General features: G+C 39.8%; 1 protein-coding gene across 1 annotated transcript in view; it reads right to left on the bottom strand.

The window, feature by feature from the left end:
• Positions 1–3,634: 3,634 nt before the first annotated feature.
• Positions 3,635–20,102, bottom strand: part of LOC103037776 (cholinesterase) — a 58,832-nt gene continuing 42,364 nt past the window's right edge. The window contains exon 4 of the mRNA XM_022666003.2: positions 3,635–9,304. Within this exon, the coding sequence (XP_022521724.2) occupies positions 9,177–9,304 (128 nt within the window). The 3' untranslated portion in view covers positions 3,635–9,176. The remainder of the gene's footprint in view (positions 9,305–20,102) is intronic.

The raw sequence follows: 20,102 nt of genomic DNA, 5'->3' as shown, positions 1-20,102 counted from the left end.
CCTGTGTTGTCCCACGTGACCCGTGCCCCTGTGTTCTGCCTGTGTTTTTCCATTACCTAGCAGATGGGACGCCACGCTCTGTGACTCCCGTGGCTCATCCGCGCTCCGAGAATCCCGCGGCCAAGACGCCGCGCTCCGTGAAGCCAGCGGATGGGACGCCACGCTCTGTGACTCCCGTGGCTCATCCGCGCTCCGAGAATCCCGCGGCCGAGACGCCGCGCTCCGAGAATCCCGCGACCGAGACGCCACGCTCCGTGAAGCCAGCGGATGGGACGCCACGCTCTGTGACTCCTGTGGCTCATCCGCGCTCCAAGAAGCACGCGGCTGAGGCTCCACGCCCCGTGACTCCCGTGGCTCAGCCGCTCCCCGAGACTTCAGCGGCGGCCGCGCCGCTCCCCGAGACTACAGCGGCAGCGCCGCTCTCTGAAGCTCCAGCTAAGCTAGCTAGCCTGCTGGCTTCACCGCGCTCCAAGAAGCACGCGGCTGAGGTTCCACGCCCCGTGACTCCCGTGGCTCAGCCGCTCCCCGAGACTTCAGCGGCGGCCGCGCCGCTCCCCGAGACTACAGGCTGGAGAGCTCTCTGAAGCTCCAGCTAAGCTAGCTAGCCTGCTAGCTCCACCGCACTCTCCAGCTCGGCCGGCTTCCAGCTCTCCAGCCCGGCCGACTTCCAGCACTCCAGCTCAACCGGCTTCCAGCTCTCCAGCCCGACCGACTTCCAGCACTCCAGCGCAGCCGGCTTCCAGCTCTCCAGCCCGGCCGACTTCCAACACTCCAGCTCGGCAGGCTTCCAGCTCACCAGCCCGGCCGGCTTCCAGATCCTCGACTCCGGCTCCGGAAGCAAGCTCCGGTCCGGTGTTTACAACCACGCCCACTGCTGAATCTGCGGCTCCAGTCCGGGTCTTGGCGGCAGCCTCACTCTCAGCTCCCGCTGAAGCGGCTTCTTCGCCAGCGGTGCCAGCCGCCCCCAAGCCCGCGGCTCCGGCCGCCTCTGTTTCAGCGCTGCCCGCGGCTCCGGCTGCCTCTGACTCTGTGCCCGCGGCTCCGGCCGCCTCTGACTCTGTACCCGCGGTGCCTGCCGCGCTCACGCCAGCAGGACCCACCGCCTCTGTTTCAGCGCTGCCCGCGGCTCCGGCCGCCTCTGTTTCAGCGCTGCCCGCGGCTCCGGCCGCCTCTGTTTCAGCGCTGCCCGCGGCTCCGGCCGCCTCTGACTGTCTAGTTCCCCTGTCTAGTGTCCAGCCCCCTGTCCAGTCTCAGCCCCCTGTCCAGTCTCAGCCCCCTGTCCAGTCTCAGCCCCGTGTCCAGTCTCAGCCCTGTGTTCTGTTCCCTGTCCAGTCGTTTGTTCAGTCTGAACCCCCTGTCCAGTCCCAGTCTCCGTTCCCTGTCCAGTCTCCGTCTCCTGTTCGGTCCCCTGTCCAGTCCTTGCCCCCTGTTCAGTCTGTGTCCAGTGTCATGCCGCAGTCTCCTGTCCTGTCCAGTGTCCAGTCCCCAGTACAGCCTTATGTCCAGTCTCTGTCACCTGTCCAGTCTCCGTCTCCCTTTGTGTCCCCTGTCCAGTCCCTGTTCCAGTGTCCGTCCCTGTCTCCTGTCCAGTCTACTGTCCAGTTCCCGTTCCCGGTCCTGCCCCCGTTTCATGTCCGGTCTCCTGTCCAGTTCCCTGTCCAGTCTCCGTCCTAGTTCTGTCTTGTCTTGTTCTTTGTTTTCCGCCCTCTCCTGACCTGCTCCTGGGGTTTCGTTTTTCGTTAAGGGGGGGGTTATGTAAGGTCCTGGCCCTGTTTCCTGTCTGTCCTCGTGCCTGTGTTGTCCCACGTGACCCGTGCCCCTGTGTTCTGCCTGTGTTTTTCCATTACCTCATGTCTCATTTGTAGCTCCACCTCTTCCCCAGGTGTTTCCACTCCCAGTGTGTTTCCTGTTTAGTTAAATGGACTTCCTCTGTCACTTGTCCTCTGTCGATCCTTGTACGTTTTTCGTCTGTCAGTGTTCCATGTTTCCCCGAGTTTCCTCAGTCTTGTTTTCAGTATATTCCAGGTTTATTTTGTATTTTTGTTAATAAATCCCCCGTTGTTTGCAATTTGCGTCCGCCTCCTCGTCTACCCTGCACCCCACCCTGACAACCAGAGTTTAACACTTTCACACTTTTTTGCTTAACTCCAGATTTTTGAACTCCAGAAATTTGCTGTTTATTCCATAGTTTTTATTTTTTTGTTTGGTAAAATCAAAGACACTTGAGATTTTTAAGTGGTTTCTTATTTTTGTCCAGAGCTGTATATTGCTATTTATCAGTGTAGTCAGATTTAAGGGTCAATCCTTCATTTGTCTATTTTTTTTTTGTATCTGCAGTGGACTATAAGCTGACTGGAGCTTCCTCTGGGCTCTGTGGTCCAAGATCCCCTGAGGGTCCTGGCAGTCAGGAACTCCTGGGCACTGTCCCTCTGGCCTGGCCAGTAATCCAACCCTGGCTATGAGCATCAGTACTGGAACTGTCTCTCAGCAAAAGCATACTGTAGTTTTACAGTACCAGTCAAAAATTTGGACACACCTTCTACTTTAATGTTTTTCTTTATTTCTTTATTAATTTAATTTATTTTCTACACTGTAGATAGAGGAGAGTTAAGGTGCACATTGAATTCTGCGTGATTTGATCAGCCGTGGTTTTATGTTTTTTGGATACAATCCGGGTTAGCACCCGAACATCCCTTTCAGACAGCTTACTCTTTCAGCGTCCACAGTTAATCCTGTTGGATGTGGTTGGTCCTTCTTGATGGTATGCTGACACTACCCTGGATACCGTGGCTCTTGATGCATCACAAAGACTTGCTGTCTTGGTCACAGATGCTCCAGCAAGACGTGCACCAACAAGTTGTCCTCTTTTGAACTCTGGTATATCACCCATAATGTTGTGTGCATTGCAATATTTAGAGCAGAACTGTGCTCTTACCCTGCTAATTGAACCTTCACACTCTGCTCTTACTGGTGCAATAATGTGCAATTAATGAAGATTGGCCACCAGGCTGCTCCAATTTAGCCATGAAACCTCCCACACTAAAATGACAGGTGTTTCAGTTTTATTGTCCAACCCCTGTACAATGTAAACAGTAAAAAAAGGTGTTTGTCCTCCACAGTAATCCCCTGATCTAAACCTGATGAACTGAGATGGTTATTTGAGGTGATTTAATTGGGATGAGCTGGAGCATCACAACATGAAGGAAAAGCAGCAACTATTGTTCAGCACCTCCAGGAACTCCTTCCTTCAAGACGCTGAGAAAACTATTCCAGTGACTCTCCGTCATGAAGACACTGAGATTAAAATTAAACCAAGAGTGTGCAGATCTGTCCTCAAAGATAAATGTGATACTGTTTAACACTTTTTATTTACAGAATAACAATTTACAATGCAAATAAATATATAAAGGAAGGAAGAAAACACATTGAATGAGAAGAAGAGGTGTGTCACAATGTTTGGTACTGTATATAATTTGTATATTTGACTCATAGTTTCAGTTAAAAAATAAGGAGAAAATGTGTGGATAGTACTGGTATTATAATCTTATCTTAATTTTGATTAGATACTTTGATCTGAATCAGATGCAGAGCTAATTCAGACTGTAGAGGGGGAAAAACAACAACAAAAAACACATTTATTAAATTCTTTCTCTATATATTTAATCATTTTTTGACACAGAAGGAAACTGAAGGCAAGGACAGATACAATCCTGATGATACATGTTTGTATATCCAATGCAAATATACATCACTGTGCAAATTACAATGTAATTAAGTATATAATTACATCTAGAGGCAGTACAGTAGACAGGGGTAATCAATCAACAAGAACAAAATAAAATAAAAAAAAATAGATATGACATGACATACAGTACATGAATCTGCTTATGTTTCCATTTGAGATATTTAATGATTCTATACAGTTTACATTGATCTCTTAACTCTAAGGTTTTTAAAGGTCCCTAAATATAAACCTGGAATCAAATCTAATCATTATTAATTGTGTTAGTTTATGTCATTATTTATATTAAACCATTAAACACTCCAGACAATCTCATAAGCCAAACAACAGTAAAATTACAGTTTCTGCTTTAGTATTGACAACTAAATGATCCACTTAGAATTAATTAGATAATAGGTAAGGTTTTAATATTGTGTCCTTTTTGCATCTAAATTTACCAACCTTCGGACTCACTTTATAATAAGTGTATTTAATAACTGTGTAGTTATGCACTGATCATGTAATAACAGTGTAACTACTAGTAAAGTACACATTGTTGTAGATTATACAAATGATGCCACAACACAAGGAGCGTAAAGACTAGCACATGCCTCCTCCGATACATGTGAAATAACTGCTGCTGATGCAGCATTGCCGAGTAGCATCACAGCGCTAACGCTCGGAGGAAAGCACAGCGACTCGGTTATGATACATCAGCTCACAGACGCAGCCTTGTGCTGATCAACATCACCCTAGGAGTGATGAGGGGAAAGAAGATCGCCATCTACTGTACCCACCCAGAGAGAGCAAGACCAATTGTGCTCTCTCAGGGTTCTGACAGCTGATGGCAAGCTGCATGACAGGGATTCGAATCAACAATCTCCCATTCATAGTGGCAGTGCCATAGACCGCTGGACCACTGGACCACTTGCTGCCCCAACAACTTCACCAGTAGTTACACTGTTACTATATGGATTATTAATGTGTAACTAAACAGTTATTGGAGAAAGTTATTATAAAGTGGCACACAACATTTTCGACACATAAAACAGACTGTGATGTTTGATTACATTGTTACGTTATGCTTTTCACTGGAAAATATGTTTGGTGAAAAGTCAGAATAAGTTACAATAATCAGTAGATCTATTACAATAATTGCCAATAATATTCAACTGATTGTATAAAATATATTACTGTATTATAATGTATCCCATTATGATTTTCATATTGATTAAGAGGAGCCTATTAATAGGAATGAGCTTGATGTCTACTTTGTTGTTTTTTTTGTGTGTTAATTTTACATTTATTTGGAATTTTTCAAAATATTAATTCTATGTTCCTAAATATTCTTAATAATTCAAAGGTAATTTCTCTTTAAAAGAATGTGATACCATTAGCATGAGATGGCATAACCATGACAAGAATAATGTTTATCGCATTTATTAATGGGACAAAATAAGCCTAAACAACAGTATGTGAAACTACCTCCACCATGTTTGAAAGCTGCAGTTTAGTCTAAAAGGGTTGTTAATCTGATCTTTATTAGCAGACCTTTTTCTGTTTTTTTTGTCCATTTAACTTCATTTAGCAGCACTAGGTAGGATTCCCTTGATTTTTGATCTTTTTAAAGAAGTAAAATTACAGCTTGAAACTCACTGCAGCGCTGCATTGAGGTGTAATAGGAGGAGTAGCGGTGCTCTCGTGTCTGTGCCGGAGCTCCTCTGAGCTCAAACCAGTAAGTTTTCCGAGGCGGCCGCGACCAACGCTCGCAAGAACTGCAACCTGCTTTCCGACCTTTAGTTCTAACAGTTCTACAAGGACTACTGGTTCATTCTTTACAAACTAACATACACACACTCTGACAGAAGCTGGAAAGAGACCTGAAACATTTATTACACTCTGCAAATGTAGGAGGAGCCCACGAGCACAAAATCTCAATCCTACCTAGTGGAGCTTTAACATACTTCAGATTTCATCTATGTTCAATTTACAATTACAATTTACACTTTTTTTATTTATATTATAGTACTATTATTGTACCATAACATCACTATTATAAGATGGCTTTAAAATAGCAATAAAATCATTAAGATAGCAATTATTTCTTGGACTATATTTTGTCCAAAAATGTATTGTTAGCGTTCTTGTGACAGGCCTAATTAACAGTATTTATAAACTACCTCCATCACTCTATCTGCGATTCTCACAGTAACAACTACAATACCCAGAACGCACCACTCCATGACACAACACACACTCCCGATCACATGACACATCACATGGCGCCACCAGGAAGCCCCGAGCACTGATTATCCACAGTATTTAAGGACCATGCTCACGCTCACACCTCGCCGAGTATCTGTTTGGTAATACCTGCAATACAAAGCGTTTCTCTTGCCCTTGCCTCTCTTGCCCTATCCGTGTATGATCTTGTTTTTGTTTTCTACCGACTTTGATTTTTGCCTGCTCCCTTGTGTTGGATATCCGTGTATGACCTGGACTGTTTATAGTACTTTGGATTTTTGCCTACCCTGTTATACTGCCTACCCGTGTATGAACTCTGGACTGTCCTCCGGTTATGGTATGGTTTTTCTACACTGTGTATTATTGGCACTGACCCTGTTTCCGTTGACTACCCCTGTCTGCTCTATAACTTTTAATAAAGTTATTTTATTGTATCTGCACCAGTCTCATTCCTGTCTGGCCCTGACAATCATTCAGATCACAATTCATTCATTATATGTCATTATATTGTCCAAAAATGTATTGTTAGGGTTATTCTGACAGGCCTAACCAACAGTATAAAAAAATCTACCTCCACTATGTTTGAAAGCTGCAGTTTAGTCTAAAAGTGTTGTTGATCTGATCTGATGTTCGATATTAAGATTAGATCTTTTTCTGCTCTTTTTCTCTCTGTTTTATTTTCTTCTTTTCATTCAGGAAAATGAATTATATTATTTATATTACAATACTATCATGTTACCATAACATTATTGTCATGAATTGGCCTTAAAATGTCAATAATATCAATTAGATCGCAATTATTTCTTGGACATTATATTATCCAAAAAATATTGTTAGCGTTACTGTGGCAGGCCTAATTAACAGCATGTGAAACTACCTCCACCATGTTTGAAAGCTTAGTTTTGTGTAGATTGTTGATCTGCTTCAATAGAGAAAGTACATAGTTGTTATTTCTGAACCAACATGATTATCAGCTATATACTATATTTTGCTAAGAGAAACGTGTGAAGATGGCCAAAAACATGCTGTACTTGAGCTTGTACTTGTTTAACTACTTGCTCTGCACTAGTTTGTGCTGAGATGTTGCTCTACATCACAGAAACAAAGCGGACGGGAACATAAGGCACCATTAAAAACATTAAAACCATTAAAAACCATTAAAAGGCTTCAGTGCTTCATTACGGACTCCATTAAAGTTGAGTTGATGCTGCAATAAAATGTAAAGCAGTTGGATTGTGCTCAGAAATCGATGTATGGTGTGGTATGCTCTAATATAGGGAGGTTAGAGGGGAAATAAATACATAATACAATAAATACAGTGCCTTGCAAAAGTATTCGGCCCCCTTGAAATTTTCAACTTTTTGCCAAATTTCAGGCTTCAAATATAAAGATCTGAAATTGTATTTTTTTGTGAAGAATCAACAACAAGTGGGACACAATGAAGTGAAGTGGAACGAAATTTACTGGATATTTTAAATATATATATATATATTTTAAATAAAACATTTAAAAGTGGGGCGTGCAATATTATTCAGCCCCTTTACTTTCAGTGCAGCAAACTCACTCCAGAAGTTGAGTGAGGATCTCTGAATGATGATAAATAGAATCCACCTGTGAGTAATAAAGACTATAAATGCACCTGCTCTGTGATAGGCTCAGAGTTCTGTTTAAAGCTATGCAGACAACATCATGAAGACCAAGGAAAAACACACCAGGCAGGTCTGAGATACTGTTGTGGAGAAGTTTAAAAAGCTGGATTTTGATACAAAAAGATTTCTCAAGCTTTAAACATCTCAAGGAGCACTGTGTGCAAGTGATCATATTGAAATAAAAGGAGGATCAGACCACTGCAAATCTACCAAGACCCGGTCGTCCCTCTAAACTTTCAGCTCAAACAAGGAGAAGACTGATCAAAGATGCAGCCAAGAGGCCCATGATCACTCTGGATGAACTGCAGAGATCTACAGCTGAGGACATAAGACAACAATCAGTCGTACACTGCACAAATCTGGCTTTTATGGAAGAGTGGAAAGAAAAAAGCAATTTCTCAAAGATATCCATAAAATGTCTCATTTAAAGTTAAAGCCACGAGCCAATTGGGAGACACACCAAACATGTGAAAAAGGTGCTCTGGGCAGATGAAACCAAAATCAAACTTTTTGGCCACAATGCAAAACATTATATTTGGTGTAAAAGCAACACAGCTCATCATCCTGAACACACCTCACATCCCCCCTGTTAAACACGGTGGTGGCAGCATCATGGTTTGGGCCTGATTTTCTTCAGCAGGGACAGATTTGGGAAGATGGTTGAAGCCAAAAACAGGACCATTCTGGAAGAAAACTTCCAAATTCTGTTGGAGTCTGCAAAAAAGGCCTGAGACTGGGACGGAGATTTATCTTCCAACAAGACGATGATCCAAAACATAAAGCAAAATCTACTATAGAAAGGTTCACAAATAAACATATCCAGGTGTTAAAATGGCCAAGTCAAAGTCCAGACCCGAATCTAATGGAGAATCTGTGGAAAGAGCTGAAAACTGCTGTTCAAAAACCGACGCTCTCCATCCAAACATCCATCCACACTGAGCTCCAGCTGTTTTGCAAGGAAGAATAGGCTAAAATTTTAGTCTCTCGATGTGCAAAACTGATAGAGAAATACAAACCCCAAGCGACTTGCAGCTGTAATCGCAGCAAAAGGTGGCGCTAGAAAGTATTAACGCAAGAAGGCTTTTCAATTTTTTATTTGGAAAAAAATAATAATAATAATTAAATATTCAATACATTTCGTTCCACTTCACTTCATTGTGTCCCACTTCTTGTTGATTTTTCACAAAAAAAAATTACAATTTCAAAATTTCAAAAGGGTAAAAAATTCAAGGGGGCCGAATACTTTTGCAAGGCACTGTATACGCTTCAGGAAGAAACTCGACTAAACTCGGGCGATCACCGGCCTACTATAATACACTACAGTATGAACTCACTATATCAAGCAACACAGTCTAGCTCGAGGCCGTATTGAGTGCACCGTTGAGTGACGGCTTAAATAAAAAAACAGAAAGGCACATACTTAAAAAGATGTATGTTTGGCTACAGTCGGTGTGTATGAAAGAACACATAGTCCCCCTGTCATGTGCGTGCATTGGCTTTTGTAGCTGTATTGACTCGTAAAGTGCACTGGCCGGCGCTGGAGAAGAAAAGCGGCGCTGACATTAAAGGTTCTCACACTGCTGCTTTTTCACCGAGCTGTAGTCGTTAAATTGATTCTTCCAGTCCAGCATGTAAGAAAGCCAGCGATGAAACTGAGTCTTCCACTGCAGCTCCACCTCGTCGATACTCACTACAGGAGAGGAGAAAGAAGAGACCAGGTTCATTTGCAGAAATACACTCGTTTAAAGCATCAGTCTGTGAGATTTGTTCCTTTAAATACAGTAGAAAGCAGTAATATTTCTGAGCGCATTGTAGATTAAAGTGTCAGTCTGTATTATTTTGTTTCTAAACTGAAAGTAGAAGCATTTCCGAGTGGAGAAGGAACTAAATTTTGTGTTTAATGAATGGTAACAGTGTGCTGGAACGACCATCTCTGCTAAGCCTAATACACAGTATATTCAGTCATTCATTCATTTATTAAAAAAAAATAAAAAATAATACTGGGGTGAAGGATCACTTTTCTCAGTTCTTCTGGCCACGTCACGTCTTTACGTTCTTACTTCACACGTACAGCCTGTAAAAGATGATCTGGCTCAGTTTTACTGAACGCGAGCGGCTGGTGGAGCAATGGAGACTTCAGAAGAGGAAACTCAGAGCTCAGTAGCTCCTCCATTCACTCATAGTAAAACCAAAGAAACGAAGACGTGAAGTTTCTGACTGAGCACTCTCTCTCTCTCTCTCTCTCTCTCTGACTGAACATAACCTGGAATCGGATTCATCCGCTCTGAAAGGAGACCGTATCACACCCGCCCAGTTTAAAATGATTCTTCCGCATGCTTGGTGCAATTACCCATTCTCAGCAGAGAAGAGAGGGCCCTAAGTCCCCTAAATCCCAAAAACTTACAGACATCAGCTTTAATACTAAAGTCATCCAAACTATGAAGATTCTTCCAAGTAGCACCTCTTGCTGGATTTTCTCAGTCAGCTTTATGAGGAAGAGTCACCTGGAATTCAGGCTTTCAGTTAACAGCTGTGCTGAACTCATCAACTCGGTTAATTACTTGAATTTCTTGTCTCTTAATGTGTTTGAGAGCATCAGTTGTAAAGTTGTGAAGAGGTAGAGGAGTTGTGATACCTAAACTCCTGCCCTCTGGAGGTTGTTGCTGATTTCACAACAGTTGTTTTAAGTTTTTTCTCACAATATTTCTGTCATCAACTGCTGTAGTTTCCTTTGTTCAACCTGTTTGACGTCTGTTACTTAACACACCAGTGACGACTTTCTTCTTCAGGACATTCCAAACAGTTGTTCTGGCTATGGACAATATTTGTGCTCTAATGGTTCTGATTGATTTTCCATCTTCTATTAGCTTCATAGTTGCTTGTTTTTTTTTACCAATAGACTCTCAAAGCTCTCTGGTTTTTATGTTGGTTACTCCTCTAACTATAAAAACTAAAATCTGAAACAGAGCACTGTTTATTCTTTAAATAATTAATGTATATCGGGACACACGTGGGCAACAAAACACAAATGTTTCTGTCATCATGCTGTGGTTTTCCTTGTTTTACCTGTTCGACATCTGTTAATACACCAGTGACGACTTTCTTCTTTAGGACGTTTCAAACAGTTGTTCTGGCTATAGACAATATTTGACCTTGTGAATCAGAAAAAAAATCGATCTGTGAAGTCAGTGGTGATACCCAGCCCTACATTTTACACAATACTTATGTATGTTTAGCTCAATAAATATGACCAAGAGTTGCCATATACTGTAAACAACCAACCAGAAACAACTGTTCAGCAACTACCTGGATTTGAATGTCCCCTGCACATTGTTCTACACCTCCATTGCTATGGTAACTCTCCTATAGACAACGAGAATCCGTGAAAATTCTCTGTTTTTTTGTTTTTTTTTTCTCTTCAGGTACTCAGAGTAGTGTGTGCTCCCTCGTCCGCGAAGCACTGGCAACATCCACACCTTCCTTAACCAAACACTGGAGCTCGCGGTTTCTCAGGGTTGTGGCCTTGGCTATACAGCATTCACACGCTGCTGCTAATGTGTGAACAAGGCCGGTGATGAAAACGCTTCCCACTGGTTAGTCAATAGCGCAGGCATTCAGTCTGCTGTACGACTGCACTGAATCAGCAGAGGTAATATCGGATCCTAATTAAAGAATTGGCATTACGCTTACAGCAGCCTTTAAAAGTCGGAGGCATGCTGTGTGCTGGTATGCTTTCTTTAACTGTAACCAGCCACTGTTCTCTATATACTGTACGTGTGAAACAAAACAAAATATGTACAGTTTCGTCAAAAAGTATTGGAACAGTGAGGCTGGTACCTTTATTTCTGCTGTAGACTAAAAGAAAAAACACTTGGGTTTGACATTAACCCTTAAAACCCGACAGACAGATTTTACACACCTTGTGTTCTCAGCTAAATTACTCAGGAATCCCTTCACACATAAACATAATCCATATATGGATAGAAAGGGCAGAACTTACTCTTTCTAAAAATAGCAGTTACATCCCAGTGCGATACGATCTACCAGAGACTGTAAATAAAGATGGACGCCGTGTCGCTGTTCCCATTTATTCAATGAAAATGAAGCCAAAATCTTCCTCCATGTTGGCGATCCTGAAACCCGAGTCTGCGCAGTAGAGACCAGAGGAGGGAGAAAGACTGTGGAGAGACCGCCTACTCATTTAAATAACCCCGCCCCTGAGGGCTGCCTCGAGGTCACAGGCTGCAGAGCGGAGCTGACGGTCTATTATTGGCCCCGCCCATAACCAGCCCTTTTACAATAACCACACCTTTTTTGAATAAAGCTGAATAACTTTTTTTAAAAATGAATTCTGTGGGGAAATAAAAAATTGACAATATAAGCAGAGGTTACACTAGCTGTTGCATTTAAATAATAGAGGTAGAATTACAGTATATTAGAAAAAAACGTGATTGAAAGTTGTTCTGTTTTGCCATTGAAACCTATGTGGATGGGGGGGGGGGTTACACAGCTTTCTGAAACCGAACAGCAGGGGGCGCCCGACCTGTGGTGGCTTCACTTTTGAGAGACGATGCTCTGTCCAGCTATACACAGTCTATGGTATCTACAATACATTAATTGAGAAATCACCTAAAAAGTAAGATCTTCTTTAAAGTTCCTTATTTTATTCTTCCATTATAGCTCAAAACACATAATCAGCAGTATTTATATTCACTCTCGGGTTTCTGGGTAAATCACATGACGTCATCATCGCCACTGATTTCCAAGTGTTAAAAAAAAAACAAATCTGAAACTGAGTGCTGTTTTTTTTGTTTGATATAATCAGGGTTCAGACAGAAAGTGCTGCAGTATCTTCTGAACTGTGTATCAGATCTAGATATAAATACTTGGAAATGAAAGCTGAAATGTTGTTCTTTTGTCTCATATCCATCTTTAAACATCAATTTCAAATGTCTTCAGTCTACAGCAAAAACAATGAAATTGACCCCTTTGACCACTGTTCCTGTCACGTCTGCCAAGTCTCTGTTTATGTCCTCTGCCTCCTCCACGGAGCCTGGGAGCGCTCCGGCGCTAAAAGACTACAATCCCCAGAACCTTATGGACTACAAACGCGATGACGTCACGGCACACATGCCGCGACGCCGTGACGTTCCCCCGGAAGTGTAATTTGTCTCCGGTGTATTTATAGACGCCGCTGCCCTTTGTTCTCTGCCGCGTATTGCCTTTTCGTGCATACAAAGCGTTACTCTGTGTTTATTCCTGATCTCCTGTGTTTTTTGACCTTGCTCTCGTTTTTTGACTACCCCTTTTTGGATTTGCCTATGATATTGCTGTTACTGGTTTCTGAACTCTGCCCTGGACTTTATACTTCTCTTTTGTCTCACCTCTGATACTGTTGCTGCCTGGATTCGACCCTGGACTGTTTGGTATGTGCTTAGCTTGTCGATATACTGTTTTGTTTAGCTCATTGTATATAGTTGTTGTAAATAAAACTTGTACAGTACCACGTCTGCGTTTGTCTCTGATCTGCCTGGCTTGCCTGACAGTTCCAATACTGTTGGAGGGAACTGTGTATATACAGCTCTGGATAAAAAGTATATATATATATATATATATATATATATATATATATATATATATATATATATATATATATATATATATATATATATGAGACCACTTTAAAATAATATGATTTATTTGATTTTACCAAATTGAAAACCTCTGGAATATAATCAAGAGAGAGATGGATGATCACAAGCCATCAAACCAAACTAAACTGCTTAAATTTCTGCACCAGGAGTTTAAGGCATACAGTTATCCAAAAGCAGTGTGTAAGACTGGTGCAGGAGAACATGCCAACAGACTCTCATAGCTCTCTGTTTTTCATTCTAGTTACTTACTAACCTTAAAAAAAAAAACAAATCTAATACTGAGCGCTCTTTATTGTTTGAATAATAAATGTGTCGGGGCATACACGGGCAACAAAACACAAATGTTCTGTCATCAACTGCTGTGGTTTCCCTTGTTCTACCTGTTCGACACCTGTTATTTAGTACACCAGTGACGACTTTCTTCTTCAGCACGTTTCATACAGTTGTTCTGGCTATGAACAATATTTGAGCAATAGCTTTGATTGATTTTTCATCTTCTCTCAGCTTCACAGTCTCTTGTTTTTCACCCATAGACTCTCATAACTCTCTGGGTTTCATGTTAGTTACTTAATGTTTGCACCAGGAGTGTAAGGCATAAAGTTATATAAAAGCAGTGTGTAAGACTGGTGGAGGAGAACATGATGCCAAGATGCATGATTAAAAAACAGGGTTATTCCACCAAATAATGATTTTTGAGCTCTTAAAACTTTTAATCTTTTTTGTTATTTTGGCCATTACTCATTTTCTGCAAATAAATGTTCTAAATGACAATATTTTTATTGGGAATGTAGGAGAAATGTTGTCCGTAGTTTATAGAATAAAACAACAATGTTCATTTTACTCAAACATAAACCTATAAATAGCAAAATCAGAGAAACTGATTCAGAAACTGAATAAAAAAAGTGGTTTCTTAATTTTTTCCAGAGCTGTATGTTTTTGTTTTGTTGTATTTGTTGTAGAATTCTGTTCATAAGTTCTGTTCTCTGCACTGAACTGTTGCAGCATGTTATTTTGTACCATGGTGCAGAGCATCATGTCCCTGTGCATGTGTTATACAATGGCTTAGATCAATATCAGCATTGTTACGGCAAGCTGTTGCTCCATATTTCTCCCTCTCGGTGTCTGCAGGTGAATTAGTGATGTTGGAAAGGCAATTATAGTGTTACATTTTTAGCTCCTCTCCACTAAGAAGTGAAACAACATTGCTAAGCATGAGGACTCATCAATTGCCTAGCAACTGAATGCCACTCTGAGCGCGAGAGAGAGAGTGAGAACGAGAGAGAGAGAGAGAGAGAACGAGAGAGAGAGAGAGAGAGAGAGAGAGAGAGAGAACGGGAGAACGAGAGAGAGAGAACGAGAGAGAGAACAAAAATATGACAGAAGGAAGAGAGCATTATATATATATATATATATATATATATATATATATATATATATATATATATATATATATGGAGCCATATGCAACGTGATAACGAGACTGGAACTGTTTAAGCAGAGCCGGAGCTGTGTTTTACGCTTAAGTCGATTTAGCATTTGCATGCTAATCACCGCTATAGGCTGCAAAGAGCACGTCAAAAAGATGCAGTTATAGTTAAATCGTAATATAATAAATAATATTTTGACGTTGAAACGGCAGAGCAAGCACAGTGAGAAATGACAAACGACAGTAAAACGGATTGAACCATCGAAACAATGCTCTCAATTTAATATACAAGAATAAAAAAATAAAAAAAACACATTTAACAGAACAGAACAAATTCAGCTGCTGCTTGTTAATTGCTGTTTACAGCACTAGAGCCAGACTAAACTCAATACAGTTTCCACTACTAAGGAGGATAACATCAAATCTCAAATTTATAAAGTTCTCTTTATTTTTAAACAGTAAGTCAGTTTGGTTTGATGTTGTTAAATTAGTTAAAGTAAAGTGGTTCATATTTTATTTGGACTTTATTATGTTATTTTATATTATTTAGCTTATGGTATATGCTCTATGCCTAATACCTTATAATGACTGTAATAAGCCTGTATAATAACTGTATAATAAGTACTTACATCAACATTTATAACATTACAAACTACAAGTATAAGGGTTTCTAAAGAAAGGACTTATGGTAACACTTTCTATGAATGTCATCTCTATAAGACTCTATAAACATATTCATAACACATTATAATGCATTCATAAGGCATTATAAACATGGCTATACATATTTATAAAACTCTATAATTCATCATAGCCATGTTTATTATGCATCATGAACTGTGATCATACTGCATTGATAGCTGTGTTTATAACATGTTATACGTCAATACCAAGAAACTCAGTCCCAGCTTGTAGACTTTATCATGACTAAAACAGCTTCCAACTTATAAACACACCCTCAGTAATCCTATAAATATATTTTTAACCACTCATGTATTATGCGCTCTAAGTTAAGTGACAGACTTTCATTGTGGGACTAGATTTTTAATGATATATATATATATATATATATACTATTTTAACATGTATATCATAAGCATAGCTTATAATGTATTATAATCACAAGTCATAATGCTTAATAATCATGGCTATAGTGGGTTATGCATTGTTATAAATATTTATAGCCATGTTTATAATGCCTTGTGAATGCATTATAGTATATTATGAATGTAGTTATAGAGTCTAATAAAGATGATATTCATAGAAAGTGTTACCGGACTTATATCTGTTCATAAAAACATTGTACAATGTAGTGTTGTATGCACTATAACACAGATTCGGTATATTTTGGTATAATGCATTATAATATGCTGCTATGATTTCTCAAATTAAGCTTTTTTAAAAGTACGTAACACATTATAAAGCCTTATACACAGTCATTACTGACTTTAAGTAAAGTAAGATTTCATATACGAGATCATTATACGTGAAGTAAATTTTATTACGCCTTATTGTAATGTCTTATAGAGCATTATGAGTGTGTTTTCAAGTGCCTCCAAGTACTCACTTCTCACTTGTATATGCTCTTATCCTTGCCCTAGGACTCTTATTGCTGTGGCCCAGCATAGTCACCCAGACTGGGAATTGACCCCCAGTCTCTTATATATTAATGGTTATTTTATTAAGCTGAAATCTTTCAGTTTATTTCTATATACAGCTCTGGGAAAAAGTTTCTGAATCAGTTTTTCTGATTTTACTATTTATAGGTTTATGTTTTAATAAAATGGACTTTGTTGTTTTATTCTATAAACTACAGACAACATTTCTCCCAAATTCCAAATAAAAATATTGGCATTTAGAGCATTTATTTACAGAAAATGAAAAATGGCTAAAATAACAACAACAACAAAAAATAATGCAGAGCTTTCAGACCTTTTAAAGTTTTAAAAGTTCAGAAATCAATATTTAGTGGAATTAACTCTTTTTTTTATCACAGTTTTCATGCATCTTGGCATCATGTTCTCCTCCACCAGTCTTACACACTGCTTTTGGATAACTTTATGCTGCTTTACTCCTGGTGCAAAAATTCAAGCAGTTCAGTTTGGTTTGGTGGATTGTGATCATCCATCTTCCTCTTGATTATATTCCAGTGGTTTTCAATTTATATAAATCAAGGAAAAACTTTGTTAAATGGTCTCTTTTTTTTCCAGAGCTGTAATTTAGTTTAAAATGTGAAACTCATATATTATATAGATGTGGACCAACACCAGCAAGTGACACATCAAACAGAGTTGCAGCAATGCTTGTACGATGAACGAATGAATAAATGAATGAATAAACTAATAAATTAATGAATAAATGAGTGTATAATACAAAACAGAATAAGGATTTAAAATACTCCTTATTTTACTTTATTGAAAATACAGTTAAACAAGAGCCGTAACTTCCCTAACTTAGTTAATAGTTAAACCTCTGCTGCCTAAAACTGAATTATCTTCACAGTCGTGGTTCCTCCATGTCTATCTGGAGGTGTGTGAGTGTGCGAGTGTGTGCGCATTTCGGTGCGCATGTGCTCTAATAAATAAACAAGACAAAGCTCTTTCCAGCTAAGCTGTTTGCAGTTGTTCAGCAAGGCGCAAAACAGAATTGATTCATTCCATCTCGGTGTCAAATTCAATTCCGCTCCCCGAGATTGCACTGCCTGGAACTCCAGCTGTACCCCTCCTGCTCCGCGCCCATCTCCAGCTCTCCAATCCTGTACACTATTAAACACCACCTTCCAAGGACCTCCAACAACTTTGATAAAAACTGCGGGTAACACTTTATTTCGTAGGTGCCTCACAGATGCTGGAATAACCTTCAGTTAAATGCGTATTAAATGCTAACTAATGCTAACTAAACTAACCGGCACTATTTGGTTCATTTGCATCCTTGGTGCAATTATTGGTTACACTTTACTTGGATGCTTTGATGATGCTTAACTGACATTCAACTAACATTCAACTGCATGTCTATTAAATGCAATTAAACTGAAAGGTGAAAGTAAATGATTCTCTATTGAATATAACCCAACATTCAACTCTAATCCAAACGCTTAATTGATCTTAATATTTTAGGATTGGGTTTAGGGTTAGATTTAAAGCTTAGGTTAAAATTAGGGTAAGGGTTAAGTGTAGAGTTAGATTTTAGGGTTGATTAAGGGTTAAGGTTAGGGTTAGGTGTAGGGTTCGATTTTAGGGTTGATTAAGGGTTAAGGTTAGGGTTAGGTGGAGGGTAAGATTTTAGGGTTGATTAAGGGTTAAGGTTAGGGTTAGGTGTAGGGTTAGATTTTAGGATTGACTTAGGGTTAGGGTTAGGTGTAGGGTTTGATTTTAGGGTTGATTAAGGGTTAAGGTTAGGGTTAGGTGTAGGGTTATATTTTATGGTTGATTAAGGGTTAAGGTTAGGGTTAGGTGTAGGGTTAGATTTTAGGGTTGATTAAGGGTTAAGGTTAGGGTTAGGTGTAGGGTTAGATTTAAGGGTTGATTAAGGGTTAAGGTTAGGGTTAGGTGTAGGGTTATATTTTATGGTTGATTAAGGGTTAAGGTTAGGGTTAGGTGTAGGGTTAGATTTTAGGGTTGATTAAGGGTTAAGGTTAGGGTTAGGTGTAGAGTTAGATTTAAGGGTTGATTAAGGGTTAAGGTTAGGGTTAGGTGTAGGGTTAGATTTTAGGGTTGATTAAGGGTTAAGGTTAGGGTTAGGTGTAGGGTTAGATTTTAGGGTTGATTAAGGGTTAAGGTTAGGGTTAGGTGTAGGGTTGGATTTTAGGGTTGATTAAGGGTTAAGGTTAGGGTTAGGTGGAGGGTAAGATTTTAGGGTTGATTAAGGGTTAAGGTTGGGGTTAAGTGTATGGTTTGATTTTAGGGTTGATTAAAGGTTAAGGTTAGGGTTTGATTTTAGGGTTGATTAAAGGTTAGGGTTAGATTTTAGGAGTGATTAATGGTTAAGATTAGGGTTAGGTGTAGGGTTAGATTTTAGGGTTTATTAATGGTTAAGGTTAGGGTTAGGTGTAGGGCTAGATTTTAGGGTTGATTAAGGGTTAATGTTAGGGTTAGGTGTAGGGTTTGATTTTAGGAGTGATTAATGGTTAAGATTAGGGTTAGGTGTAGGTTTGGATTTTAGGGTTTATTAAGGGTTTAGGTTAGGGTTAGGTTTAGGGTTATGTTCTATTTTTAATAATTTACATTCAACATAGGGTTAAGTTGCAGTTAATAGACATTAAGTTGAATGTTAGTTGAGCATCAATGAAGCCATCAAATGGACCATCCAAGTAAAGTGTTACCCAATTATTTTGGGCAGGTCTGAAATCAGCCCACTAAACATTAGACGTCTTATAGACGTGCAGATCATGTCTACATTGCGTCCGTCGGTCCAATAGCAATTCTGCACTTCTACACACCAGGCAAACTAGGTCCGCTGTTTGGAAGTCTAACTATGACCCTAATTGGATGTCAGTATGCAGTTAAACATTTGAACGTCGGACCAGGTAACTTTTTTGGACGTTCTGGGGACGTACATTATTAAATATATATATATTTATCAATTTTATATTAATTTATCAACCTTGTTGTTAAATTATATATTGCGTTTAGATTTGTGCCTGTGTGAAAATAAACCAAACTGAAGAGGGAAATGCTCAAAAAACATATCAACTGATGTGTGATAAACAGATAAACGTAATAAATGTATAAGCCTCCAAACCTCACACACTGAACTGTACTGACTGCATTTACAATTCGCTCACTCGCACTTTGATTATTTGCCCAGCAGTTTGTCAACAGTTTGTGTAACCGTTACATGTATATATGTGATATATGTGTTGCGCTCACCGAGCAAAATTCCTTGTATGCGTAACATACTTGGTGAAATAAAGTGATTCTGCTTCTGAAATTATTTTATTTTTTAGGATTTAAAATAAGCTTCAAGGTTTAGGTTCATTTTATAGGTAGAGTTTGTAGGTTAAGAGTTAGGTACTAAAAGTTGTGTTGCATTAATAGACATTTATCTTTTATATGTTAGTTGTACTGTATATCTATGATGCATCTACATTTTAAAGGACCATCCAAGTAATTGGGCAGAATTGCCCAAAAAATGCCTTTAAAACAGCATCCGTGGTTTAGCAGAGCAATCGCGGTGGGCGCCACAGTGATTTAACATTTACCAGTAACACCTTCCAGCACAAAGCACTCAGAATAATGTTTTGCTCTTCCTTTTAGCGCAGCACTTAGAGCACGCCGCCTCCACCCCGGGGCAACAAGCGGCAGAAGAGCATCACACTTAGTTCAAATGGTTTAAATGAGCAAGCTAACTATAGCAAAAGGCTTTTTTCCACTTCACATGTGGCTCGTTTTGACAGGAAAGGAAAGGAA

This window comes from Astyanax mexicanus, chromosome 9 (assembly GCF_023375975.1).
Source record: "Astyanax mexicanus isolate ESR-SI-001 chromosome 9, AstMex3_surface, whole genome shotgun sequence".
NCBI lineage: Eukaryota > Metazoa > Chordata > Actinopteri > Characiformes > Acestrorhamphidae > Astyanax > Astyanax mexicanus.
Note: the sequence above shows the minus strand (reverse complement) of the source record. Positions and strands in the feature narration are given on the sequence as shown.